This window comes from Peromyscus leucopus, chromosome 8b (assembly GCF_004664715.2).
Source record: "Peromyscus leucopus breed LL Stock chromosome 8b, UCI_PerLeu_2.1, whole genome shotgun sequence".
Classification (NCBI taxonomy): Eukaryota; Metazoa; Chordata; class Mammalia; order Rodentia; family Cricetidae; genus Peromyscus; species Peromyscus leucopus.
This window is the reverse complement of record NC_051086.1, coordinates 63,963,808-63,991,693: the sequence shown is the minus strand read 5'-3', so window position 1 is coordinate 63,991,693 and position 27,886 is coordinate 63,963,808. Positions and strand designations below refer to the sequence as shown.

The following is a 27,886-nucleotide window of genomic DNA, read 5'->3' as shown; positions in this document are numbered from 1 at the left end:
GCCAACCCCAATGGCCCCTGCGTGGGCCTCCCAGGCGTGGTTCTGCTCAGCTCTCTGCTGGGAAGTCCCTGAGAAAGAGGACTGCCGCCCCTCTGTCTGTGTCCTGTCTCAGCCAGTTTTACTCTCCACTGCCTGTGGACTGACTGAGTGACTGGGACAAAAAAACAGGGGAGAGAGGGAGGGAGGGAGGCAGAAGAGTCTGTGGCCTCCTAACCTCTGCTCTCAAGATGGCCCTAACACTCCCTCCCGGGATGCTCTCCTTACCTCTCGATGTCCCCACCAAAACTAGAGCCGTCCTCAAACACCCAGAAGAAGAGGGAGGAGGGAGACCGTGGCCACCCTGCTGATGGCACTGGCCAAGGGACCAGGCTGAGGGAAGGTCATATCAGGAGGGCCGCCGCAGCGGCAGGAGCATGGCCAACATGCTGGGGATTCTCAGCATGTTAGTTTCTCAAGCTGACACAGAAGATGGCCCCTCTAGAGCCAATTCCCAGAGAATCTGAGAGAACCCAGTGTGCATGCTGCTTTACTAGCCCCGCCAGGAAGAGGAGGGCAGGGTGGTGGCCCCCAAAGGACTTGAGTAGAGCAGGACCCAAAAGCCCTGGGTTGACAGGAGAAGCGGGGTGGCTGACAGAGCTGGGGAGCCATCTTGTTCAGAGACACCCTCAGAGCTGGCACTTTGCCTGCTGTGGGCCAGTGTGAGGCCGCAGGGGACCCCCACACACCTAGGGCAGCCAACAGCCACATAGCTAACCTGCAGACCCCCTGACTCCCCAGGGAATGGAAAAGAACCTGAGTCTCTGCCTCTGACGGGATCCGCTATTTTTATGTCCAACTCTGGTTAAAAATATCTGTCTAAGCTCAGGTTCTAGCTGTGGCTGACAAGATACTAAGTATTTGGTACTTAATGCCCATATGTCTCTCCTGCTCCCATTTACTGCCTCCACATCGTGGCTAATGAGGCAGGCAGGAAACAGTACCTTAACTTCTCCAACTCTGGGGCCTTCTGTAGGAGGTGCCACCAAGTGTCCCTGGACACCATGCCCTGGGGTCAGTGCTGCAGAAAGCACCTATGCCTAGCACATTGATCCCTTGGAGCAGTCGCATGTCATGCAGCCTGGTGAGCATCTGAGCAGCTGGGTCTTCTGGGCCATCCAGTGTGCCTGGCAAGTACAGGGAAAGCTTGTGCGGGCCGGTCTCAACCCTGGCTCCTTCCTACTGCAATACCCGGTATTCATCACTCAGTGCTGGGAGGACCTTAACCGGAGGACCAGCTGTGTTCAGAAGATCCAGCCTGTTCACCAGCCTCCTCAGCAACAGCGATGGAATCCCTAGGGAGGCAGAGAAACCAAGTGCTGCTGTCCATCCTAACCGGGAGTGCCTAAGGCAGCAAGCCTTCCTCTCTCCCCTCCCCACTGAAAGAAAAGTGATGCAGCACGAGCCGAGGTGCAGTGTGGGGTTTGCTGGCATGTGTGTACACACGCTGGGTGCCAGCCTACCCACAAGTTTCCCAGCTTTTAAAATAAGTGGCAGCCCAAGAACATTCAGCACGGTGCGCTGCTGGAGGCGAGGGCTTCTACTTCCACAGCATGGAGAGCGCAGCAGGTCACCCCAAAGGGGCCTCCACTCAGTGAGGAAGCCCTGGCTGGGGCTCCCAGGCTGACCCTGCTCAGGCTTCCTGGTGGATAGGAAGTAAGATACCATGCACCGCCTGTTCTGAAGCAGCCAGGCAGTGGGGACCGTCGGCAGGGTTGTCCGGGCTCTGTGGCAAAGCCTGGTTCCCCCAGCTCCAAAGTGGGAGCAGCCTTCACGGGTAGAGTCAGCTCAGCCCTACTTTGATTTGGTTGGTTGGGGTAGCGCCGGAGATTGAACCCAGATCCTCACACATGCTAGGCAGATGCTCTGCCACCGATTTAGCTCTATATCTCCAGGACTATTTCCAAGGTCTTATTTCGACACGCGGTGTCAGAAAGCTATAAATTCACTTTGTACCCCAGGTTGGCCTTGAACTTACTGTATTCCTGACTCAACCATCCAAGTCACTGGGATCACAGATCTACTGTACCCCAGGGCTCAGCCTCAGACCCACTTTTGACAGCCAGGCTCCATGACAGGTAGCCAGCTGGATTCAAGGCAGACATTCCTTGAGGGGCTAGGGGGAATCCTAGTCTCCCTGTTGGCAATCGGAGATAACCGTCATGAGTCAGAGCCCTGACACCCTTTTTTCTGGAACACCTAAAGCCCAAGTGACTCAGCCCAGCCCTGGTGTCGATGGCACAGTCCACATCCGCCTCCCTGGTCCGGCAGCACACAGGGTTCCCTGGATGAGCAAGTCCTTCTGCCTGGCCAGCACCTGCTGGCCGTAACGCACCCCTCAGGGCCCCTCTCCTCCCGCCTCCTCTGGGCCCCCTCCCAGCCTCTGTGGGCACCCGGGAAGAAAGCGGGTTGAACCCTGAAACTGCCACCCCACAGGAGCCTGGAAAATGGCAGGGCCCTGGGAGTTGCCAAGGAAACCACACGATTCTGTGTCTGCCCACTCACTGACTGCCTGGCCTATCTTTTCCCTTGCAGTGAGAAGCGCCACCTTCAAGTGAACGTCACCAACCCGGTGCAGTGCAGCCTGCATGGGAAGAAATGCACCGTCTCTGTGGAGACACGGCTTAACCAGCCCCAGCCTGACTTCACCAAGAACCGCTCGGGCTTCATCCTCAGTGTGCCGGGGAACTGACTGCCGCACCCCGGAGGCCTGGCACCAGGCCGGCCGGGCCCCTAGCCTCTCCACCCCACACACGTTCCGCCTCGCTCAGCATCCCAGGAGCCCAGCTAATTGCTGTACGCCCTCTACTACCACTAGAAATCAGCTTGCAAGGGCCTCCCCTGGGCAGGGCTCCTCTGCCTTCCCTGAAGCCCTGCCCATGTGGTGTCCCGCCTGGCTCTCTGCCCCTGCCTGCCTCTGTTCTCGCAAATGTCCAAAGTCCCTCTGCAGCCCCCTGGGCTGACAGCGAGACCACTTCTCACCTCACAGGCAGCCGGATAGTACCTGTGTTGGCAAAGGGCCAGTGACCACTGCAGACCCGGAGAGGGGTGGGTGGCCCAGAGCAAAGAACAGTTTCTCCAGCCAAACACACGTTCTCCTAGAGCTTTGTGAGCAGAGGACTAGCCCTGCTCTGTGACCTCCACCTCACGCCTGCCTTCTTCCTTCCCCCACATGATCACAGCCCTTGGGACCTAGCTCAGAGCCCCTGGGCACGAGCCGTACGGACCCCTAGCAGCCAGCAGCCAAAGGCAGCAGGTGAACAGGTTTGCCTGGGAAGCCCATCCCTCGGCCGCGTCCAGCCAGGGGTCTCTCCTCCCAGAGCGGCCCCTGGGAGAACTTTTGCCACCAAGGTTCCAGGCCTAGACTTTCTGACCACTTCTCCCATAGAGACCCCCTGCTGCTACTCAAGGACCAGTTATCTTAACCTTCTTTTTGCGGATCGCCAGGCTGCTAATCAGATGTCCCCTCTGCTATAACCACACTGTCGGGACCCAGTGAGGAGGTGCAAAGAGAGGGCAGGGCTCAGCCCGGCTCTTCCCTAACCGCCTAGCTGTGCCGCCTCCTCACTGGAGAACCGGGACTCTGGAGAGCCAGAGCCCACGGGACCCAGCCTCCCAGAGCCGTGGGAGGCGGAAGAAAGCGGCAGCACAGAGCGTGGAGTCCTGGCACTGCGGGCCAGGCCAGGGTGCCCACCTATGCCACACCCCCGCCTGCTGGAGCCTGGCCCCTGGGCCCCACTGGAAATCAGGGCTGCCAGTTTGCCAGTGTCTGCCCAGCGAAGAGCACGCATGCCTGTTGCAGAGGCCTTCCTGAGCCCCTGCTCCCTGCCTCGGCTGCCGAGGAAGAGGAGGCCGTGGGCAGGGCAGGCTTGCTAGGAGAGCGTAGCGTGAAGGCTGGGGGCAGCCGGCCAGCAGGAGAGGCGCGGCTCACAGAGCCAGGCCCACATTGTCTTCACTTTCCGACAGACTCTGCCCCCGAACCTCGCCTTGCCACCCTAACCCGCCAAGTGCCTGTGTGCCACCTCCTGTGCCTTGCCCAGGGCCCGAGGGAGTCACCCGGTCTCCTAACCCCTTTTGCTGAGCTGTGGGCCTTGTACAGTGCGGGCAGTTCGTCCGTAGCCGTCCTCGGGAACCTTCTCGTCTTCCCAGCGGGGTCAGCTGCCCGTGCAGCGCGGGGGTGCCGCCAGCCAGGCTGCCAATCGCTGGCCGACGCCCGACAGAACCATCCGACTGGAACGCCACCTCTCCTTCCCACTTGCTGCCCCTGCGCGTTGCTTTACACTAGATATGCTCGCGTGTGTTCATGCACACCAAAGCAGGTCATGCCAAAAGAGTCGCGGCCGGAGGCTGCGGGTGGGGGCTCCCCCTCTCGCCTTCTGATGCAGCCTGGGACCCCCTGACCCAGGCCAGACCCTTCCACTGAGGAACTGCCCTGTCCACAAGCACTTTCTTAGGACCTCAAAGTCAGTGTGCCGCCACTAAAGGGCCTGGAACTTGGGGTGTGAATGAGCACAGTTCGGGGAAGGGACAGGATACAGTGATTGTATGCATTGGAGTGGGGGCCCTCGATTCTATGGTTGGTGCATATATTCCTATTTTCCATTAAATTAACTTTATTTCTAAAGCATATTTTGATTTACCATCAAGAGCAATAAAGCATTAAATCTTATTTTTAAAGGCATTCTGTTTATCATTGAAAAACGGCGGAATTTTAGTTTAGTCAACTGCCATCTCAGAAAGCAGAATTAAGCACAGATTATGTAAAATGGGGATAGTTTGCCTGAGACTTTTGAACAGCGAAGTTGGGAAGTGAGAAACAAGCTGTGTGAAGAGGAGGCAGGAGGCAGCCTTGGAGTTCAGTCCAGGCACACGCTCCCGCCGTTCTGCATTTTAGAATCCTAAGGGAGCATGTTTCTGAAACCGATGAATGTCCACACAAAAGATGGTACGGATTCCCGCAGCAGCTGTGGGCCAGCATGGCCTCTTCCAAGGCAGCTCCCGGGAGCAGGCCACAGGCAAGGTGGAGGCCCCGGGGCACCCGAGCACCCGAGAGCTCAGCACTGCAGGAACTTGCAGTCACTGACGGGCCGTAGGGGCTGCAGCCTCCCAGCGATGGGTGCAGGGACAGCAGAGGCCCCTGCTGCCCTCTTCCCGGGCCTGACAGGCAGACTGGACACAGAGGCTGAGGAAGCGGCACACCTCTGGAGCTCAACTGTTGGATCGCCGGGACACCTGCCCACCCCTGCTGGCATCTGGGCAGTGGACACTGAGCAGGCAGGCCCAGGGATGGTAAGCGCGGCAGCCTTGGCGCCAAGACTCAACGTGCAGCCTAAGGCCAGATGCCTAAGTGGCACTGAGGTGGCTAACACTGACCAGGCTGTGCCTAAACCTGACTGGCCCTCTGGGGCTTGAGCTGCCTGTCCATGACCCCACAAAGAAAGCCCCTGAGGAGAACCTGCCCAGCCACTAGGCCAAAGCTGGCTCGCCCTGGTGCGGCTTTCTTAACCATGGAAGTCTGCCCCACCTGTTCCCCTCACCGCCCCCCTCCGCCTGCACAAACCTATACGTACACATATCATGCACTAAAGGCACCCCTAACATGCTCCCAAATGGCGGGTCACAAAGAGGTGGATGGCATGGATGGTCAGTGCATTTTATTGAATCAGCACAGTACAAAAATAAATAAAAATAAGGGAAGGGGAATTAAATTACAGCCAAACTGAGCTTCGTGACTCTCGTCAGATTATAAACCACACATACTCACAAACACGCTACACATACATACATACATACGGAATGAGACAAATATAAATTAACAGTATCCACAGTTTGGTCAAAGAATAGCTACAGAAGAAATTTCACTAAAAAAAAAAAAAAAACATCCATCACATGTGTGTAATTAGCAGTATTGGATGTACAGCTATGAGAATTCCGGGGCAGGGGATGGCACATTTTCTTTTCCTTGCAAGTTTAACACTGCTGGAACAAAACTAAATGCTAACGACCGCATGGAAAGAATATACCAACCCTGCAGGGCTGTGAGGAAAAGAGAAAAATCCAGTCCTGAACTATGCTTCAGTGGCTTGTTCTCAGCACGGCGTGATTCCCACAGCCATCTGTTCTAAGGTTATTTTTCTTAAGACACAAAATGCTCCTGGTTTGCATGCACAGTACCACTGTAAAAACAACGAAGAATAAAAGGGGTTTTTGTAGATTTTTTTTCACATTTTTCTTTTTTTTTCTTTTCTCGTGTGTGTGTGTGTGTGTGTGTGTGTGTGTGTGTGTGTGTGTGTGTGTGTTAAAAGTGTCTTCATAGCAGCGTGTCAGATGGGTTCATTGCTCCAACACTCAAGTCTGTCAGTTGTTCCTTTACACAGTACCGATGGCCAGAGCAGGGGAGGAGAACACACGGGCTTCACAATGGAACTAGGGAGTCCCTTCCTTAGCCGCCGACCACTCCTGAAATATGCACCTCCTCAAACATTTAAAAAGAAAAACAAAAACCAAACTTTTTTTTTTAAGTACAAAGAGAAGGAAACAGTCGAGAGCTGGAATCCTGTGACTGCAGCTCCATGAACAGCTCGGGCCGGCTTCAGCAGCTGGGTGGGCTACAGACACGCACCCCTTCCTCCTCAGACTGGAGGCGGGAAGCTCCTCTTCCACCACGCCGGGGGCCAGCTGCCTCGGGGGGCTCCCCGCACAGGTAGGTCACCGTGGCAGCAGAATCTGAAGACAGGCCGGCCAGAGAGGCTGCAGCTAGGCCTGTGCTCAGCTCCTCGACAGACACCTCGTGAGGGCCCAGGCTCCGCTCTCTAGGAACCTGGCTGAGGGACGGAGGAGAGGCTCGGCGGCGGCGGGTCAGGTCCTCTTCCCCTCCTCTGGGAGTATGTCGGCTGAAAGGCTCTGCTCCAGGCCTCTCCCATCGAGGCCTCAGTTTCACAGCTTTCTCTCCATAGGTGATTTTTCAGTAGTGCTTGAGCAGAAGTTGGCAGCCTCCTAGAACCTAATCCTATGTAAGATAACCTCTGCTTTCCCTAGTGTAGCCCCTATTCCCAGAGCTCCCTGGGGAGCAGGACAGGAAGAGGAAATCCTCGGTAGCATCTTCACATTGCTCTTTGTTCCCCAAAGCTGGCGTGAGGGCCAGGCAGGAAGACTCACTCCTTTCTCTTGGACCACTTCCAAAGCCCAAGCCACCAGTTTGGGAAAATTAGAAAGAAAAACCAGTCAAGTCCACAGAGTGCATTTTGCAGCCACCAGGGATAGGTGGGCACCACACCCAGCAGCTGCAAGTGTTCAGCTGGACAGTCACCAAGCTTCCAAAGCCATCGGGAAGTCACACTCGAACCTTGCCATTGTCTCTAAGATGCAGCCGTCTTGCTAGATGAAGCACAGGGCCAAGCTTCATCTCTGGGAGAAACCGAACTGCTTGGAAACAGCTTTAAACTAATGGGGTATGGGTGGGAGACGCCATGACCACGACACCCCTGTCAACTGACCTCACCTTCCCCCCGGCTCTGTAGGACAAATACGTCCACCAGCAAGAGGCCTTAGCACTTCAGTGAGCACCCACCTGACCTCAGGCATGGACACCCACCTGCCCAGCATTGCTCACAGGGACCTGTCACTGTCCTGGCTTTTTCTGCACAGAGTGACTGAGCTGCGTTCTTCAAATGAAAAACTCACTCGGGAAAGGAGCTACCTCTCGCTTCTCCTCACCCCCTTAGCTGGGACCCAAAAAGAGAGAGGAATCTAATAACAAACCACCTCGTTAACCAACACTAACGTGGGAGCCGGGAGCAGAGACAAAAGGGCAGGGCGGGGAAGCTCCATCCTGCCAGTGAGAAAAGCCCTTAGCCCAAAAGCCAAGCAGCAGCACAGGGCAGGCGGCCTGCACGGTCAACAGTCGTCACCCACAATCTGCACCAGACCCCTTTCCAGGCTCCTGCGCTGAGGCCCCCGGGCAGTGGAGAGCTTGCCTCACCGAGAACCTCCTGGAGCCTGAGTCAGGGCAGCTGGCCCCAGGAGCCTTTGGGAGGATGAAACAGTCGCCAGAAAAGAAGGGTCAGTTCCTCCTGGGCCACAGCCACCAACCAGCCCCGCTGTGGCTCCCGTCACGGGACAGTGGGAAGCCTCATCTACTCTGAACCCAGCATGGGTACAGGTGACCCGGGCACGTCAGTCCCTCGAGCCCCCGAAAGTGAGCAGTCACCAGCCTAAGTGGCTCTGAATGCATCTTCTTCTGGGTTTGCACAAGGTTCATGAGTTCGAAAGTCCCCAGAGTTCTTGAAAGGGCCGGGGGCGGGGGAAAAAAAACCCCAAGGAGAGAACATGGGAAGAGGCCCTTGGTGGCTTTGCTAGACACATACTGTACACAAAACTTGATTCGTTTAGTAATCAATTTTTAAAAACGAATGGAATCCTTGAGCCGGGAAACCGGCGGCAGGGGCTCACCGATCGAGCCCCAAGAGGAGTCGCTTCTTGTCCTCCTGGCCACTCTCATTCTTCAAGTCGGAGAACACCTGGGTGAAGTAGTGGGGGTCAGCATTGATCTGCAGCATCTTGGAGCTCATGAGGTTGATGACGGAGAGGCAGCGGTCCCAAAAGGCCTCCTTGCAGCTCTCCACGAGGAAGGGCTTGAGCGGGTAGGAGATCTCGTTGCCCATGTAGGAGTAGGAGAGGTACAGGCAGGTCAGCAGGACGGCCTGGAGCTCGTGGTCGGAGCCCACCTCCGAGGAGATAACATCCCTGCAGAGCATGTAGAGGAAGACCACGTTGGCCGGGGTGATGAAGCCCTGGTCCTGCCAGCCCTGGAGAAGCAGCGAGCGGTCCACGCTGCGCAGCCAGAGCACGGGGTCCGTGGGGGACAAGTGCTTCAGGCGGTAGCACCGGCGGCAGAGAAACTCGCCCAGGCAGCGGAGCAGCTCACTGGTGGACGCCTGGACGATGACCCGTTTGGGTGTCCCTGCAGAGGTGATGGCAGGGTGCGGGGCCTTCTTGACGGAAGAGGAGACCCCGGTCTGGGAGCCGGAGAGCTGGCTGGCCGGGGGTGCGGGCGGCTGGGCCGGCGGGGGCTGGGCGAACGTGGACAGGTTGGCGCACGACAGCGACTTCTTCAGGTTCTCATTGTTGAGGTGCGCGATGTTGCTCTGGTAGCTGCTGTTGGGCTGCGCCTTCTTGGAGTTCTTCTTCTTGGCCGACACCGCCACGATCCTCTTCCACGGCAGCACCGAGATGATGGAGTGCCGCTTCAGGTTCTTGTCCTTGGCGTTCTTGCTGTTCTGCACGGCCGTGTAGTGGCCCACCGTGGCCGCGCCATCCTCAAACAGCGTGGCCTTCCGATAGCTGGGGGACAGGGACAGCACTGTGCCCATGGTGCCACTGCGCGCCCGGCGGGGGCCGGCGCCCCTGCGCGCCCAGCCTGCCGGCCTGAGGGAGGGGACGGCTTACCGAGCCTGAAGCGGCCGCAGGGAGGAAGGAGGCGCTCCCGGGACGCGCGCGACGCGTGTAGCCCTGCGGATCTGCGTGGAAAACAAGATGGTTCTCAGCCCCGGGCGGGGCTCCGCGCCGCGCCCCTCCGCCCGCACCTCCGAGGCCCGAACCCCCGGGCCGCGGCCCCACCGAACCCCAGCCCGCGCTTCCACTGCGGCACCGGCCGAGCGCCGCAGCGGCCGCCGCCGCCGCAGGACCCGGACCCGGCCGCGCGCACGGCCCCGCTCCGCGCAGGCTTACCCGCAGGCAAGGCTCCCGCCGCAGGCGCAGCGCTGCGTCCCAGGCCCTCCGCAATGCGCGCCGCGGCCCCGGGGCTCGGCGCGGCTCGGCGCGGTGGCGGCGGCGGCGGCTCGCAGCTTCTGTCCAAGGTTCTGCAGACGCCGCGGCCCCGCCCCCGCCCGGCCCCCGCCGCGCGCGCCCGCCCCGCCCCGCCCCGCCCCGCCCGGCGCGCGCCTCGCAGGCAGGCTGCCTCTCCCGGGTCGCGCGCGCCGCCCGCACGCCCGCCCGCTCGGTCTCGCCGCCGGGTCGCGGCCACTCGCGTCCTCGGCTCGAGCGGCGCACGGTGGCGCCTCTAGTGGGCGCGCCCCATGCGGGCGGCGGGAGCGCGCGGCGCCGGGTCCCCGCCTTGAAGCCGCCCGCGCCGCATGGCGCAGCCGGGCTTCGTGAGTCCCGGCGCCGCGCAGCGGAGCTCGCCGGGCGGGCGGGCGGGCGGGCGGACGGGAGGGCGGGCGGGGCGAAGGGCGGACCCCGCCCAGACACGTGCTGCCTTTGTTCCCGCCGCGGCCCCCGCCGCTGAGGCCGCGGGCCGTGTGAAGAGTGGCCCCGGTGCCAGGTAAGGGACAGCCGCATCCCGTAAAAGCCCGTCGTCCCCTAGGACTCGGAGAGCCGGGCCAGGGGGCGAGGACGGCCCACAGATCCTATCACCGGTTGTTGTCAAAGCCGAAGCAGCTGCGCCTTTCAGGCCAGCCTCTGGTTTGCCCGTTTTGAGATTGGAGGACAGTGAAATTGCAGAATATTCTGGTTCTGACCACGGACGCATAGCTCCCAAGCACCCCTCCATACCCTTCACAAAGGCGACTGCCGGTTTACCAGTCACTCATTTTGGACTCATTCTGGAGACTCCAACTGGCAAACAAGCCGCAAACCGACGACCCTTAACTCCCGTCCCTGGACCTAGAGAATCCTTGACAAGACACCTGCGCCAGCCAAAAAGGAATCTTGTTGAGTCATTAGGCACAGTACTGCCAGGTTAGAAAGTGCCATTTTCTTTGTGTACCCAGAGATTTCTCTGCCAACAGGAGTGGAAAGGTTTAGGGACCTTAGTGACCAGAACAGAAAATGCACTGTGGTGTACAAAAAAAAAAAAAAAAAAAAAAAAAAAAAAAAAAAAAAAAATTCCAGGATCTCATCAAACACCCAGGAAGGATAGCTTAGCTGTGTGCCCTTCCTCACAACGTTCCTCATAGAACATAGCCGTGGCCCCTTTTTCTATTGCCGGACCACAACAGCTAACACCGGGTAATCTATAAAGTAATGAAGTGTTGGCTCAATTCTGGAGGCTGGTCCACATGCCTCGGTGAGAGCTTCAGGGCTTCAGCTCAGTACACAAGTATTTGTGGGATCGAGGGCCGGGGCCACACTGGCTTTCTAACAGCTCACACTAGCAGGAGCTCCCTTAACCCGTTCCTGCATCCAGCGACTCTATGACTTAAGACCTTTCCTTGTAGCACAGGCTAGCTAGCAACTTGCAATCTCCCTGCTTCAGGCTTCACTGCTGGAATTGAGGCTCGAGCCACACTAGCTCCACAGAATCACCCCTGCAAGACCCGGCTCAACCCTGACACTGAGATCAAGCCTCATGGCTCAGACTGTCAGCAACCCTAGCTGCTCTTGAGAAAGAGCTGCCCTGGCTCTTCCTTTTCACAGTGGGCTCTATGTCATCTGCCCAGGGTCTTTCAGCCCCGCTGGCCCAATCAATGCCTCTTCCTGGGAAGGTGACGATGAAAGCCAGCCTGTTCCTCCAGCTTCTCAGCTGGCTTCATGTTTATGTTCTTTCAAATTATAGGATTGAGCAGAAGTTGAATGTGTTCTGCTTCCCTAAATATACACAGATCTCTGAAGGCTGCAATCCACCTATTAGAAAAACCTGGGCCTGCTGTTGCCTGCAACTGAATCCCAGCTCTTTTACAGTCGATCCTAGAGTTCATGGCCCTTTTCCAACATGGCTGGATGAATGTTCTCTCATATCTTCTGTCCAGCCAGCCCTTCCCCGTTACTTTCAAAACCCTCTCTGTGAGCTACTCTAGCCTCCTCACATTGCCGGGGCAAGGTCATGTTTGTAGCAGGAGGTTCTACCAACCTACATGCTGAGGGAAGAAGTTGCCGGAAACCCTACCCACCTGGGTCATACCTGATAAGCTTGCTTCAGAGTTTATCAGTCAGGGTTCTGTAGAGCAACAGAACTCTCAACAATGGTCAGCTATTGGACAGAAAGTCCAAGAATCCAATAGTTGCTCAGTTCGAAAGGCTGGATGTCTCAGCTGGTCTTTAGCAGACGCTGGAATCCTGAAGGAGGCTCTAATGCCAGCCAAGACATATAGACTTGCTAGCAAGGACAGAGCAAGCAGGCAAAAGCAAAAGCTTCCTTCTTCCATGTCCCTATATAGGCTTCCAGCAGGTGTGGCCCAGATTAAAGGTCTGTCTTCCTACCTCAAGATTAAATTAATCCAGATTTAAAATGGATCTTCCGCCGGGGCGGTGGTGGCACATTTAATCCCAGCACTCAGAAGGCAGAGGCAGGCGGATCTCTGTGAGTTCGAGGCCAGCCTGGGCTACCAAATGAGTTCCAGAAAAGGCATTAAAGCTACAGAGAAACCCTGTCTCAAAGAAGAAAAAAAAATGGATCTTCCTACTTCAAATTAAGCAAAAATTCCCCACTAGTGTGCCTTCCAGTTTTGGATTTTAGTTAAACCCAAGTGTAGTCAACCATGAGTAGCCATCACACACCACAGTTCCCCTGCCCACTCAAGCCCACCTCTGCCTCCCGACACCCAGCTCCCTCCCTCACTGTTCCAACAGGGAAGCAAAGGAGAAAGGCAATCTAATCTGCCCGACATGTAGAATCAAGAGCCCAGGAGGCAGAGCCAGGGGAACCGTGCAGGAAGGTTTTCTTCCCAGTGTCTAGTTCTCACTCTCAGCCGGCCCTTTCCCCAAACCCTATCTCGCTGTCTTGCGAGGCGGGATGCCCATGCATTAACACAGCAGAGAGCTGCTGTACACATACCACTTCCCATGTGGGCCCCAGGACCGAGGGTACAGAGAGAGTTCCACCCACGAGCTTTGGAACCCTAGTTCTTGAGAAGACTGCCTTTGAGGGCACAGAGCAGCATCTAGTGGCTCTTCTGAGCAGCACAGATTATGTAACCAGCACCCGGCAGGGAACCAGAGCAGCCCTCTTTGCCCTCTTGGCTGGTACTCCCAAGAGCAGTCTCATTAATGCCCAACGAAGCCCCAATACCTTGAAGGCTAATGCCTAAATGGGGACCCTCCGCTAGACAGCCCAGAACCAGGCCAACCTATGGCCAGACCTTGAGGGTGGGGAGGAAGCTAAGCTAGCTGTGTAGACCTGGGAGGGAAACCGTGGCACAACCTGACGGTCCAGCGCAGCACAATCCAACAGAGGTTATTGAGAGCCATATTGACCAGCCACATGGGTAATGTGCTATTTTCTAATAATTACATTAAAAAAGTAAAGAGCAAGTGAATTTTAATATATTTTATTAATCCAAGATGCCCCGAATATTCCGATGTATATATAAAAATTAGTAAGCTGCTTAACATTTCTTTCACACTAAGCCTTTAAAGATGGTTTGTGGTTACCGTCTGAACTAGCCTCACTTCAGGGCCTGACAGAACATGCCTAGCAGCTCTGCCAGACAGGGCAGCTCTGGAATCATCACACTGAGGGCTCCTGTCCTGAGCTGCATGGGCTTTTCCCAGGTCTGAGAAACCCACCCCACCCTGCTCCAGCTTCACATCCCTATGGAGACTTTTAAAGTCCTTTCTAGAAACAAAACTTTCTAAAAGTAAAGTTATACAGAGGAACACAGCTACAGCTGAAAACTGCTAGACTGAAGAGGGGCTGGGCAGTGCCCCGAGGCCGGAGCCCCTCACAAGACCCACTGGTGGGGTCTGGGGCAGCATGAAAACAGCTGCTATTGGACATTCCACAGCACTACTGTACAGAAGGCTGGCCATCGGGACACTGGCCCTACACGTCTCCATCAGACCCTAGCACCCTAGCACCTCCCACAGACAAGGAGATAAGCAGACAGGCTTGGAAGACATGAAGCCCACGTGTCTTCACTGGCCCTCCTGCCCCAACAGACACCTGAGCTCCATTTCTGACTTCACCCCTGACAGGTCAACTTTCCTGCCAAAGGTCTCCAGATACGGACTCCCAGCATGGCTAGAAGACTCTCATTAAGTAACGAATAGAGCTCTGACCAAGCCAGAAGGGGCCACATGGAACGCTTGAACTTGCTTGGAAACCCTCCAGCACTCAAGAAAAGACGCCTTTTGAAAAAAAAATTATTTTATTGGAACTCATCTGAACATCAGATATACCTGGTGTTGGTTAGCAAGAACCGTTTGTACATTTGATATTGATGGTGCCAAAACCAAAACAGTGACTGGACATGATGGGAAGAGAAGGTGGTTGAGAACAAAAACCTGATTTTGAAGAGGAAAATAAAAGCCAGTCAGATTCAGTGAAGATGCAAAACCTGGTACAACAAAATCCTTTTACAAAATAGAAATCTATTACCAAAACCTGGAAGGATAATCTGAGAAAGGTTCTAAAGAAAGAGAAAGGAGGCCAGCGGAAGGAGGCAGGAGGAGGAGGGAGAAGAGAGGAAAGACAGGTGAGAAAGGACACAGCGCAGTGGGGACAGCAAAGGGGCCTGCTGAGGACTGCGTGGGAAGAAAGCATGCTAAGACAGCGCCACCCCGTCGTCGGCTCACACTCTTAGGAGGCAGAGAGAGACATTCTGGGAAGGGGACGTGAGGGTGCTTCAACCCAACAAAAAAAGGACAAACAAAAACCCCACCCAGCCTCATTCCCGATGTCCACTGTTTTGAAAAGGGATCGGTCATCTGACAGCAGGAAGAAGGGTGGCGAGGGAGAGAGTGCAGCAGATGGAGTTCAGACAGCCCAACTCCTCTAGAGGAAAGAGAAAGGATATGGTCTCCTGGGTGAGAGAGCAGAGAGAGGAGAGGAGAGCAAAGGGGAGGAGGGGTGGTGGAAACACTGATGTCTAGTCTAGTTACTGTGTTAAAGAAGCCACATGCACAGCAGGCACCGAGGGCTGAGGCCCACACTGCGCACCCGTGTGGCCGTAGTGGACACTAGCTCCTGGACTTGTTCCCATTCTGTGACAGGTCAGAGCAGAGCCGGACGCGGTGGTAGTGGTGGTGCCACAGCTGGCCCTTCAGCTAGCCTGCTGGAGCCAATGTCAGAGAGGGGAGGGTGGACAGGCCAGAAGGCAGGGAAAGAACACCAACGCCTCGTTTCAAATAAAAAAGAAAACAGCAGTCTATACACAGTTGTTTGTTTTGGTTCAGTACAAACAGAATAAAAAGTCGTTGCTTTTGATGGTCAGCAAACACCCAATTCTGAAGAGGAGGAGAGGTGGCGCCCAGCAGGTGGATGAGGATCCCCAGTGGTTGGCGGGGTGCCTGGCTTTGCGGCCCTCTCCCAGGAGGCAGAGAGCACAGCTTTAGGTAGTGTAAGCCTTTTTCCTTTTATTTAGAATCTTTTTTTTTCTTTTTTCTTTTTTTTTAAGCAATTTCCCCACTCCCATGTTGGCCAGTGCTGATTACATGAGAACTGGCCGCCTATCGCTGGATACAGATGCACCAATGAAGGTTAAAAACTTTCCGAGCGAAAAGTAGAACAGAAAGAAAAGAATCTCCTAGCATCTCCCCAAGGGTCACTCTCCCGCCACACACACTCTCCAAAGGACCGCTACAGATCCAACTCTGCAAGAGAAGACAGAGCAGCGTCAATGGGGAGCCGTGAGGACCGGAGGGTGGTCGGTGTCGGCGGGCAGGCGGGCGGAGACAGCGCTGCCCGGCGGGGCCGGGCGGGGCCGGGCCGGCACTCACCTCCTATGTCAGCTTCTTGGCTTTGCTGTAGAGGGAGTCCACTACTCTACTCATGTTCTGAATGGTTTCCAGGGCGGCCTCGTAAGTTTTATCTACGGGGGGCTCATCGAAAATGATAAGGACGCCTTCCCCCTGGTCCAAAATCCCTGCAAGAAACAGCAACAAACCAGGTAGAAAGAGACAACAGACAGAAACCAAGGACCTACTCCCTAGCCGTCTCCTTTTCTCCCAGCACATATTTGCTCTCACTTCTTTTATTAAAGAACCTCTATCATTTATTTAATGTGTATATGTGTGAGTAGACATAGCACACGTGCATGCAGGAACCCTCAGAGGCCAGAAGAGGGTGTCAAATCCCCTGAAACTAGAGTTACAGGCGGTTGTGAGTTGCGGTGTGGGTGCTGGAAACTGAACCCGGGTCCTCTGCAAGAGCAATTAAGTGTCTTAGCTGCTGAATCCTCTCTCGATCCCCTTGTGCGTTCTTCAAAGGGAGCCAGGGCTCCAAAGAACTGTCACAAGAGAAACTCAGCCCTGCTTTAAAGATACATCCTTCAAATTCTGACCAGGCTCTCCTATGTGACATTTACTCACCATGAAACTTCTTGTCAAGAATCATCTGTGATAATTTTCTTTCCACGTCGGCCTAAAATCAAAGTATATGATTAAAGGGACCAATATCCATTAATCAGAGACCAGCCTGACATGAAAGTTTTGCAAGAAAGTCTTACAAAAAAAGGATTGGACCAAAATGGCAATAACAACACTCCAGCTCTGAGCCCACATTTGGTTCCCCCACAAAGAAGACAGACCCTCCATCCCCACCTTCCCCTCACTCCCACCACCTAACAGGCCTGAGAACTTACCTTGGAGAGTTTGATGAGGCTAGATATGTGCTCAATCTAAAAAGAAAAGCAGACAGCAACATTGAAAGTTTGAATTTATCTCCAATATAAAAAATAAAGAGACAGACAACTGGTGTGTCTGTTAAGGCTGCTCAATCGAGAGGGCCAGAGATTCTGGCTTAGTGTCCTGCTCTGTCTACTTCCCTGCTCTTACTATACAGAATGACTCCTGTCCCTGAACCAAAGACAGAAAACATTGACCACGTGGACAGTGACTACAAGAAGCACAGGGAGGGCCAGCTCACAGCCTTCTACCCCACCAGCACCTCCTTCTACCCCACCAGCACCTCCTTTTACTCCACCAGCACCTCCTTCTACCCCACCAGCACCTCCTTTTACTCCACCAGCACCTCCTTCTACCCCACCAGCACCTCCTTTTACTCCACCAGCACCTCCTTGATTCACTTCCCATCCAGACAAGTCCAAGCCCTTGCTGGCCTCTTACCAACAGACATACCCTTGAAAGTGAGTTTCTATTTGGGCAAATATGGAAAAGGAGGTGACTACAGCTATAACATGTAGCCCAAAACTGTTAAGAAAATTCCCAGGAAGAGTCTTACCTGTACTCGGGAAAAAGGTTCAATGACCCGGATCAGATTCTGTTCCAGTAAGTTATCATACAACTTGGCCAAGTGTGTACTGATGATTGGGTCATCCCGGAGCTCTGCCCGGTAGTCTGTCAAGGCCTGCAAAACAAAGCTCATACCAGAGACCGTCACAATACCTTAAAGTCACTATTCCTAGCCTCTTGAGAAGTCTACTGGCCCTAGGGACTATATGGTTGAGGGGTGTATGTGTGTATGTGTGTGTGTGTGTGTGTGTGTGTGTGTGTGTACACACATGTACATATATGGGCGATCTGGAGGGTATGAACAACTAAAGCATGAAGCTACCACCTTCCTGTCCTAAAGTTTAATCATGTAAGCCTAGACCCTCTACTTAGAGGCCAAATGAACTGCACACCTATTTTTCAGCATATATTTCAAAGAATTCTGAGATTAAATAATAAGAAATAAGTAGCTCCTAAGAGCTTGGTGAGAACAGTACAATATGGCTCTGCAGGCAAAGGAAGCAAAACACCTTTCTCATTCTGTTTTGCTTTAATGTTTCCCAAGTATCTGATCACAGAAGAGCCATGAGTAAAAGTATTCCATCAAACATTTTATGACAAAATTATAGACTATTTTAAAGTAACTGATCCATTTATCTTTAGTAATGATTTCAATGTCCCAGCCTCATGTTGGCTCTGCTCTACAGTACTAAAAGAAGTAGACAAATCATACTAACTAGTAATAGGGAGGCGTCGATAAAATAATGACTAACATGGAAGGTCAAAGCCATGTGGCCCTTGTCTCCAAGTATCTGGTTTTTTGTTTTTGTTTGGTTTGGTAGATTGTTTTTTGAGACAGGGTGTCAATATGCAGCTGTGGCTGGATTGGAACTCTGTATAAACCAGGCTGACCTCAAACTCTGAGTCCCACCTGCCTCTCAAGTGCTAGGACTAAAGGTGTGTGCCACCACTGCCCAGTTTTACAATAGTTCTTATTGCAGATCTAGGTCTGGGTTTTTTTTGTTTGTTTGTTTGTTTCTTGTTTTTTTTTTTTTGAGTCAGGGTTTCTTCATGTAACAGCCTGGCTGTCCTGGAACTCACTTTGTAGACAGAGATCAGCCTGCCTCTGCCTCCTGAGTGATTAAAGGCATGAGCCACCTCCGCCTAGCTTAGGTCTGGTTTTTAAGTTGATTACTAAACTCAGACTAAGAGAACACCAGTTCAGAAAAGACACAAGACTCATCCTAAAGCTTAAAAGTGTTTCTCCCATTCTGAATCTTCCCAATGAGCAAAAGAAAGCCGACAGCATCATCCTGAAGTTTCTCTCTGAGATCTAGGTAATGGCTCACACTTATAATCCCCTCGCTTGGGACAATGAGGCAGGACTGCTGTTGAGTTCTCAAAACATAAACCAAGTACCAGGCATGCTGTCACACATCTTTAATCCCAGCACTCAAGAGGCAGAGGCAGGCAGATCTCTATGAGTTTGAGGCCAGTCTGGTCTACAAAGTGAGTTCCAGGACAATCAGGGCTGTTACACAAAGAAACCCTATCTACCAAAAAACCAAAAATAAATAAATGAAAATAAGACAAGTAAACAAAACAAAAACTTCTCTTTTGCTCACAGAGTACAAAGCAGGCCTAGGATACCCACAGCTGTTCTGTGTGGAAGAAGGAGGCCTACAGTTAGGCCACAAGACATGATTATTGTGTGGTTTGGGCATCCCCGATTACCACTTTGCCACAGAGTAGAGGTAAGTAACTTTATTGTGCAAAACTGAATGACAGCTTTCCTTTAATGTGTGTGTGTGTGTGTGTATGTGCGCACGCTCATGCCCGGGCACCTGCAGGTGTATGCACGCAAGTGCAGGTGCCCACAGAGTCCAGAGGGTTAGGATATGCCTGGGCTAGAGAGATAAAAGGTATGTGCTGCCCTGTGTGAGAACTGGGAATGGAACTCAGGTCCTCTGTAAGAGCATGTGCTTTTAACCTGGGAATCATTTCTCCAGTTCCGAATGACAACTCTTGAAATTAAAAAATATACATAAATGAACTGAATACAGCTCAACACTCCACTCCCCTCACTATACAAAACTATTTCCTGGTTTTGATGTGGTTCTGGGTGAAAAGCACATGGAATCAACATGTAATATCTTTGCAACTTTTTATGGGTTTTGTTTGTTTTTGTTTTTTGAGACAGGGTTTCTCCATGCACAATCCTGGCTTTCCTGGAACTCTCTCTGTAGACCAGGCTGGCCTCGAACTCACAGAGATCCTTTGAGTTCCGCCTGCCTCTGCCTCCCGAATGCTGGGATGATACCACTGCCCAGCTGAATGGCCTTCTTCTCCATCCATTCCTCACCAATTCAATACCATGCTCACCTTTTCAAAATCTGCCAGTGATCTGTTTTTGCTAGCTTGAGCCACACATTTCAATGCTTCTGTCTGAGAATAAAAAATAAAAAAATCATAAAAGTGATCTATCCTACATGTTCACACATACCCAAGGTCATAAGCACCTTCTGTTAGAAAAACAATAACTTGTCCCCTCCACCACTCTTTTTTAAGAGGCCTTGGAAGAAAAGCCAGAAGTATTGAATATCACTGCATGCCAACCAGTTTCCCTTTGAAATGTGAAGTGACTTAAATAGAAGTTTCCCAAAAGGATAGACCCGGATAAGGATTCTCTAGAGAATGAAGCTAAAAGAGAAAATAACAAGAGAACTGTGATTTCTTTCTCCTTACTCCAAGATTTCTTATCTCCACGTCCACCCAATTCTTTCTGTCCTCAAACCCAATAATCCCTGGGCTTTATCAAGGTTCATTCTGCTAGCTTTGATACAAGACACTGAGTGAGTGAGTGAGTGAGTGAGTGAGTGAGTGAGTGAGCGAGCGAGCGAGCGATCGAACAAACGAGGTCGGCCTGGGGTTCAGGCATGAATAGTCCACACATCACACCTGAATATTAAAACCCTGTATCATGCCAAAACTGAATGTGAAAGGACCGAGAGAAGCTTCTAACTTGGTTATGAAAGGATCCCTCCAACTATCAAAAGTCTCCCTCAGCACCCATCTTTCTAGATCAGCCTGGCTTCTTTGGAAAGCTGTCACTGAGGCACAAGGCAACAGAGGTAGTTCCTTGTGTCATGAGGAAGGATAGTAAGTCTAGTGGCAGACTAAATGGCATAAGGCTTCCAGGAGCAGAGTTTGTCTCCAGCATAATGATGACCAAAGTTCAAAATCTTCGTCCACCATTCTTAGCTACCTATCCTTTTTCTGAATACTTACAGATCTTGTCTCAACTCTACAACTCCAGTTTGTTATTTTGTTTTGTTTTGTTTTGTTTTTTGTTTTTAGTTTTTTTTTTGGTTTGTTTTGAGGCAGTGTCTTACTATGTAGCCCTGGCTGGTGTAGAACTCAGAGATCTGCCTGCCTCTGCCTCCCTAATGCTGGGATTAAAGGCGTACACTACCACGCCTGGCTTCAACTCCAGTTCTTGTAAGAAAAGTGTCTACATAAAAGCCAGTAGTCCCAACATCAGAACTAAACTGACTTGAAACTTTTAGTGAAGGAAAAACCAATTATGATCACTTACAGAGAAAGAGGAAATCCATTTTTGTTAACAGTACTCCACAGATTTAGGGAGATAGCTAATCTGTTCATTGTTTAGAGACAACTATACTATTCAGAATGACTGCTTTTATTTAACTATGACAGCCAAAGAACAAAAAGCAGATAGGACAAATATCTGAGAAATCATCCTTACAACTGTGTGCTCTAAAAAGTCACTCATATCTATTCAAATATAAAAAGGATGACCAACTATCAAAGGCTACCTTTTAAACTATACTCAAATTCATGGTATGAACGGAAAAATAATAAGCTGAGAAATACTCAAAATCTAGTTCTTACACCAAGTAGTTTGGCCTCCCTGCAAGCACACATGTACCAGATCTAACCAGGCTTCTGATTCAAGAGAATCAAGATGTGAGATTCACCCATTATATTTACAAGCCAGACTCACAACGGGAAGATCTGACAAAGACAAATTGTAACCTACCAGTGAATGCTACAATGTATTTCTGTAAGCCCCTCAAATTACCTATGTCTATAACAGAGCTCAACACTTACTTCAACAAAGCCCAATAAGTGAGCCTAAGGGAAGAAGACAAGGGGTAAGGAAGGCAGGATGGAGACCTGAAGAACACTGGTCCCATCAAACATGAATTTGACAATAAGCTGGGCTCAGAATAGAATTGCAGTCACAATATTCCCTACCTGCCTCCCTGCATACCGAAGTGCAAGCTTTCCGCTCACCAAAGCCTGGACATCTTCTGGGCTACAAAAAAATAAAAAATAAAAAAAGATATATTTGGTCAACTATTCCAGGACATGGCAATTCTAATCATAGTTAGGTGAACTATTTACCAGAATTGCTTTGTGAAAACTCATCCACATTGAAAAATGAACTAAACCCAAATGTCCCAACACTGCAGAAGTCAGGTTTTCTTTACCCTTGGCCAAAGCTAAAAGTGAAAAATAAAAACCTCCCAAAATTAAAGAGAGGGCAGCTGAGTGTGGTAGCATATAACTTACGGAGGCAGAGGCAGGCAGATCTCTGTAAGTTCAAGGCCAGCCTGGACAACATAGTGAGATCTTATTGCAAAAAAAGGGAAGAAAGACCAACTGAATCCCACCCCCACCCCCAAAAATAACAGGCAGAATAATAGTAAGTCTGAGTCAAATCTAAGCATAATGGGTCTTGTGAAAACACAACCCTAGGGCTGGGATGTAGCTCAGTTGGTAGTGTTTGCCTGACATACCTTAAGCCCTGGGTTTACTTTCCAGCACTGGGAAGCAATTCCAACACTTTAGACAGCAGAAATGTGCCATCAACATAAAAAGTTAAGAGCAGGGCTGGAGAAATGGTTCAGTTGTTAAGAGCACTTGTTGCTCTTGCAAAGGACCTGAGTTCAATTCCCAGCACCTACACGGATGCTCATAGGTATCTCTAACTCCAGTTTCAGGAGACCTGACGCCGCCTTCTGGCCTTCTGGACACCAGGCATCCAAGTGGTGCACAGATATACATTCAGGAGAAACAAATGTGCAAAGAAACATGTACAATATAATAAAAACAAATTTCAAAAATATATTTTAAAAAAAGTTAAGGCCGGGAGGTGGTGGCACAGGCCTTTAATCCCTCCATCTAGGAAGCAAGCAGATCTCTATGAGTTTGAGGCCAGTGGAAAGAAAAAAAAAAGATAATGCCAGCCTGGGCAACATGAGATCCTGTGTCCCCTGAAATACCCCCCTCAAATGATAATTATAATAATAACAGCAACAACAATAACAATAATAAATACAAATATACAATTAAGAAAATTTTAAAATCACAACTCTAGGTTAGGGACATAGGGTTCAGTCCCTACCACAATTTATTATCATGCCTTTTATAGTCCACTTTTTCAAATATTTACTGGGCTCCATGTTCCCCATTCTGGGTGGCCAGTTGACTAACACTGGCCTATCAGCTATTTCCTGAGCTCTGTCCTGTGCTTAATACCTGTGAGGACAGAATATTTGAAGACTGAGAAATTCTCCAAGAAAATTTCCCAGTTAAGTAATTTCTCTTTCTTTCTTCCTTTCTGTCTCTCTGTCTCTGTGTCTGTCTGTCTCTCTCTCTCTCTCTTCCTGTTTTTGTTTTTTGGTTTGTTTGTTTGTTTGTTTGTTTTGTTTTGTTTGAGATAGGGTTTCCCTGACTGTCCTGGAACTTGCTTTGTAGTCCAGGCTGGCCTTGAACTCACTGAGATCCACCTGCCTCTGCCTCCCTAGTGCTGAGATTAAAGGCGTGCGCCACCCCTCCCGGCTCAGTTAAGTAGTTTCTAAAATCTGTCTGATTTTACACTAGCAAGCAAAAGTGGCGTGGAGCACTTCTGACCACCCACTCTATGTCAACCGGCCCCAAACCTGCAGCTAGAGCTGCATCTGTAAGTGGCCCAACTCCCTGCCCAAGCCACCTCTGCTCTAGCAGACTTGGTTAAGGTACACTTACGTGTTGAGCATGATTTTGCACAACAACATGTACTTCAGAGATGTGATAGCCTTGGGGCTATCAATGGAGTCATAGCCTTCAAATGCCTCATAGAAGTATGAGTAAGCAGTTTTCCAGTCTTTCTCCTCTGCTGCATGAATAATGCCTGGACAGAGAAATGAGAGAAGAAAACCATATAAAATAGCAGAGCCATAGGAGAGCTGTAAAAAGCCTTAGAAACTGACCCCAACAGCATCAAGTGAAAACAAAGAAACTGCCCAGTCACAGCCAGCTCCTAAGAGCTGACAGTAGAGCCCCAGGTCTCTGGCCTCTGCTCAGTACCACCTTTTTTAAATTCCCCAAAGAGTAAGAGACCCAATTCAAAAGGAGCCCTAGAAACCTCACACTGTATTGTCTTCCCTATGCTTCTCACCACCTATTCCTACCACCACTGGAACAAATGTTTAGCCTCCATGGTATCACCTGCAGAAGCCAGTGAACTGACCCACACATGCCCAGACCACTTGAATGACCTCAATTAATAACATCAACTCTGGGCTGGGATATAGTACAATTAGTAAAATGCTCGACTAGCACATACAAAGCCCTGCGTTCAAGCCCCAGCACCGAATAAACTGAACATGGTGTCAAACATCTGTAATCTTAGCACTTGGAAGTAGAAACAGGAAGATCACAAGTTCAAGGTCATCCTCAGCTACAAACCAATTTCAAGGCCATTCTGGGTTTTATGAGATTGTAGCTCAAAAGCAAAGCAACAAAATTAAAATAAAAAAGAAGAATCATACCAGGTGATAGTGGTGCATGCCTTTAACCCCAGCACTTGGGAGGAAGAGACAGGTTGATCTCCGAGTCTGAGGCTAGCCTAGTCTACTGAGCAAGTTCCAGGATAGCCAGGGCTACATAGAGAAACCCTGTCTCAAAACAAAACAAAACAAAAAATAATCATTAACGTAGCTTTTTCTATGCTGAGTTTTTTCTTTTTTTGTTTAATTTTTTGAGGCAGGGTCTTACTATGTAGCTCTGGCTGTCCTGGAGCTCATTACGTAGATCAGGCTGGCTCCCTCTACCTCCAATGCTGGGACTAAAGGTGTGTGCTACCACACCTAGCTAAATTTAGAATTTTCATACTGAAGCAGCTTTCCTAATTGGCAATCTTCCCCAACATATTTATTACTTTCCTTTCAAATATACCTCATTTTTGGATGTGCTTCTGCCTATATGCAATCAGTGAATAAATCCATAAACAACTGCACATAGTTAACCAGTATTTCTTTAGGCTAATATCGAAAGTTCATCCCAATTTGGTTGCTCCTGGTGAGCTTAATGTTGGTTGAAATGACTACATCCGCCCCTACTCTCACCTGGAATGACATGGAAATCAGTACCCCACAGACTAAGAAGCACTTCTCTCTTAACATTAGCTTAACTCCCCTTTATAACATTGAAGACCTGGGCCCCACCCATCTACCACAGTGCTTCCCTACACTCTTCAGATCAAGATATAAAAGTACGTACTTAGCAAATGAGAGTAAAAGGATGAAGAAGCTGCTAAACTGGACCCCAGAAAATCACTGTTTCACCTGTAGCACCTGGGACCCAATGCACAGTGGCTGTAAACTCCGGCTTAACCTTTAACTAAGGACCTCTATCTTTACCTATAGCCTTACCCACAGTCTCCTATTTTGAGGGAAGAGTCAAATCCTTCTATTAACAGTTCTTAACTAAAGAGGCCTATAAGAAAACATATACCCCTCTACAGCCAACGAACACTCCCTCAAGACACAACAAACTGGGGCTGCAGAGACAGTTAAGAGCACTGACTGCTCTTCCAGAGGACTTGAGTCCAAGACCCTGAATACACGTGGTAGCTCACAACCATGTAACTCCAGTTCTAGAGGATCCAACACCCTCTTCTGGCCTCCGTGGACACCAGACACACATGTGGTGCATAGATTATACACGCAGGAAAACACCCATACACATAAAATAGAACTAAATAAATCTTTTTGTTTGTTTTTGTTTTTTGAGACAGGGTTTCTCTTTTTAATAACCCTAACTGTCCGGTAACTCACTCTGCAGACTAGGTTGGTCTCAAACTCACAGAGATCCACCTTCCTCTGTCTCTCCAGTGCTGGGATTAAAGGTATGTGCCACCACTGCCCAATTGCCCAGCTCTAAATAAATCTTAAAAAAGAAGAAGAAGAAGAAGAAGAAGAAGAAGAAGAAGAAGAAGAAGAAGAAGAAGAAGAAGAAGAAAGATACAACAAACTGCTAAAACTGTCAAGCTTAATGAATATCAGAATTTCCCCATATTTCCCAGTATACCAATAGGACAGAATAATTCAGTCTAATAAATCTGGTTGTGGGGGAAAAGTGACCAGGGTACCATAGGGTTACATGCTTATAACCCCAGCACTCAGGAGGCTGAGGAAGAATTCCAAGTTCAAAGCCATAATGCAGGACATTATCTTTAAAAAGGAAGAGAGAGAGGGAGGGAAGGAGGGAGGGAGGGAGGAAGGGAGGGAGGGAGGGAGGGAGGGAGGGAGGAAGGGAAGAGAAAACAAAGCCCCAAAAACAAATATGCTGTTTTCTTGAAAACATTAGCAAGAGAAGTATTATTGTTGGCATATGTTTACTTTTTTTTTCATATTTATTTTTTCATTTATTTATGTATCTGAGTGTTTGTGCAGATGCCCAGAAAGGCCAAAAGACAATATCAAATTCCCTAGAGCTGGAATTACAGGCTGCCCAATGCACTCCTAACTGCTCAGCCATGTTTACTTTTAAAAGCAAAAACCTAGTCATTCAACATCAACATTAAAAGGAGCCTTCCATGTGCCAAGCAGAAAATATACAGACAAGGCTCCTATGGATCTTAGTATGATAGTGTGTACAAAAGATCAGATTTTGGGGAACTGGAGAGAGCACCTGTTCTTGCAGAGAACCTGGATTCAGTTCCCAGCACCCACATGGTGACTCACAACCATCTGTAACCTCAGTTCCAGGAACCCCCTTCTGGCCTCTTTGACCACCAGGCACATATGAAGTACACACACATACATGCAGGCAAAACACCCATTCATGTAAAATAAAAATAAATCTTTAAAAAAATTTTAAAATTATATTTTGGTAAGTTAGTTCAAAAGCAAAAACAGGGGAGGCAGCAGAGGTGAGCCTGTGAGTTGAGGGCCAACCTGGTTCCAGAGCTACACAATGAGACCCTGTGTAAAAAACAAAGAATGAACAAAGGAAGTCTGCAGAAGAGACAGCTAAACTGGATCCAGAAGGATGCATTGGCATTTGCACACAAGGTTCAAGTGTAAAGACAGAACATCTGAAATTAAGATTATCTTCCAACAGTCCTGACATGAGGCCCATTCAAAAAAATCCTACGAGCTTCCAAAAGTCTCCAAGAGACTAGATTTGGTAAACACACATAAGGTAGGCCAGTCTGGAAGACAAATGCTACCATTCTTAGTAAGTGACTAAGATAAATTAAGTGAGACCCCCTAAGGTATGGCTCGGACAGCCAGGTTGCACTGATAACTAGGTTCTTCATTATTTAAGGCAGTTAATAGGAAGAAGCTGGTTAGAAAAGTGGCCTTCTAGTTTGTTAAATCAGCCAATTGTTTCCCAGCTTCAGCCCCGCCCCACCCCACCCACCCCATTCCTTTCACCCATAAGATAAGGCAAGGGCTAAGGAAATGCATTCTACTCACCCTTATGCCTCTTACCTGACTGCATGTCCAAGGTAGCCTGCAATTTAGGGGGGCAGTAGATGGCATTGGCTGTGGTTCGAGCAGAGGTTAAGGCAGCTCGGGCTTTCGGCAGATTACTCAAAGCATGGTATGTTTTGCTTTCTAAAAGCTGTACTTCCACCAAGAGGGCTTTATCATCCATCTTTTTCAACTCCCGCAGCAGCTGAGAACCTGGAAAAGGAGAAAATATACATATATCTGTTTGTTAGCCTTATTACCACCATCACCATTTTCTGGGGGGCGGGGGAATTGAGACAGGGTTTCTCAAAAGTGTAGCTTTGCACCTTTCCTGGAACTTGCTCCATAGACCAGGCTGGCCTCAAACTCAGAGATCCACCTGCCTCTGCCTCCTGAGTGCTGGAGTTAAAGGCATGCACCATCACCGCCTGGCATTCCTCCTTGTTTTCTTTTAAGATAGTGACTTACTATACAGCTCTGGATGGCCTGGAACTCACTATGAAGACCAAGCTAGACAAAAGGTGTGTGTGAGTGAGCTGCCACTCCAGCCTCTTTTTTCCCTAAAGAAGGTTTATTTCGGGCTGGAGAGATGGTTCAGAGGTTGAGAACACTGGTTGCTCTGGCAGACAACCTGATTCAAATACCAGGACCTACATGATGGTTCACAACCATCTGTAGCTCCAGTTCCAGGGGATCCAATGCCCTCCTTTGGACAACTGGGCACCATGCAAACATATGTGGTACATATATATATATATACATGCAGACAAGCATTCATACACGTGATTTTCTTATTTAAAAAAAAAAGAAAGGTTTTAAATTTGTGATTGTATGTCTTTGTGACTATATGCACATGTATGTACAGGTAGGTCTCTGTACACAGAGACAAAAGAGGACATCAGGTGTCCTCCTCTACCACTTCCTGCAGATTTCTTTGAGGCAAGGTCTCTTCCTGAACCTGGGGCTCCCATTTT

At 50.4% G+C, this 27,886-nt stretch overlaps 3 protein-coding genes across 3 annotated transcripts in view; 1 reads left to right on the top strand and 2 right to left on the bottom strand.

Annotated features, from left to right (window-relative positions):
- The window catches only part of Myo1d (myosin ID), a 308,709-nt gene extending 304,004 nt beyond the window's left edge, over nt 1-4,705 (top strand). Inside the window, exon 22 of the mRNA XM_028866972.2 lies at nt 2,572-4,705. Within this exon, the coding sequence (XP_028722805.1) occupies nt 2,572-2,728 (157 nt within the window). The 3' untranslated portion in view covers nt 2,729-4,705. The remainder of the gene's footprint in view (nt 1-2,571) is intronic.
- A 970-nt stretch (nt 4,706-5,675) lies between these two features.
- Nucleotides 5,676-9,894, bottom strand: Cdk5r1 (cyclin dependent kinase 5 regulatory subunit 1). Its single transcript, XM_028866974.2, has 2 exons — nt 9,766-9,894; nt 5,676-9,554 (listed from the first exon to the last, which is right to left on the bottom strand). Exon 2 carries the CDS (start codon nt 9,405-9,407, stop codon nt 8,484-8,486), a length of 924 nt encoding a protein of 307 aa, XP_028722807.1. The 5' UTR covers nt 9,408-9,554; nt 9,766-9,894; the 3' UTR covers nt 5,676-8,483.
- Nucleotides 9,895-14,101: 4,207 nt separating this feature from the next.
- Psmd11 (proteasome 26S subunit, non-ATPase 11) overlaps nt 14,102-27,886 on the bottom strand; it is a 39,990-nt gene continuing 26,205 nt past the window's right edge. The window contains exons 6-14 of the mRNA XM_028866971.2: nt 26,931-27,125; nt 23,197-23,341; nt 21,421-21,481; nt 19,525-19,587; nt 17,153-17,278; nt 16,554-16,589; nt 16,282-16,333; nt 15,691-15,836; nt 14,102-15,564 (exon numbers count right to left, since the gene is read on the bottom strand). Coding sequence (XP_028722804.1) covers nt 15,694-15,836; nt 16,282-16,333; nt 16,554-16,589; nt 17,153-17,278; nt 19,525-19,587; nt 21,421-21,481; nt 23,197-23,341; nt 26,931-27,125 — 821 coding nt within the window. The 3' untranslated portion in view covers nt 14,102-15,564; nt 15,691-15,693. The remainder of the gene's footprint in view (nt 15,565-15,690; nt 15,837-16,281; nt 16,334-16,553; nt 16,590-17,152; nt 17,279-19,524; nt 19,588-21,420; nt 21,482-23,196; nt 23,342-26,930; nt 27,126-27,886) is intronic.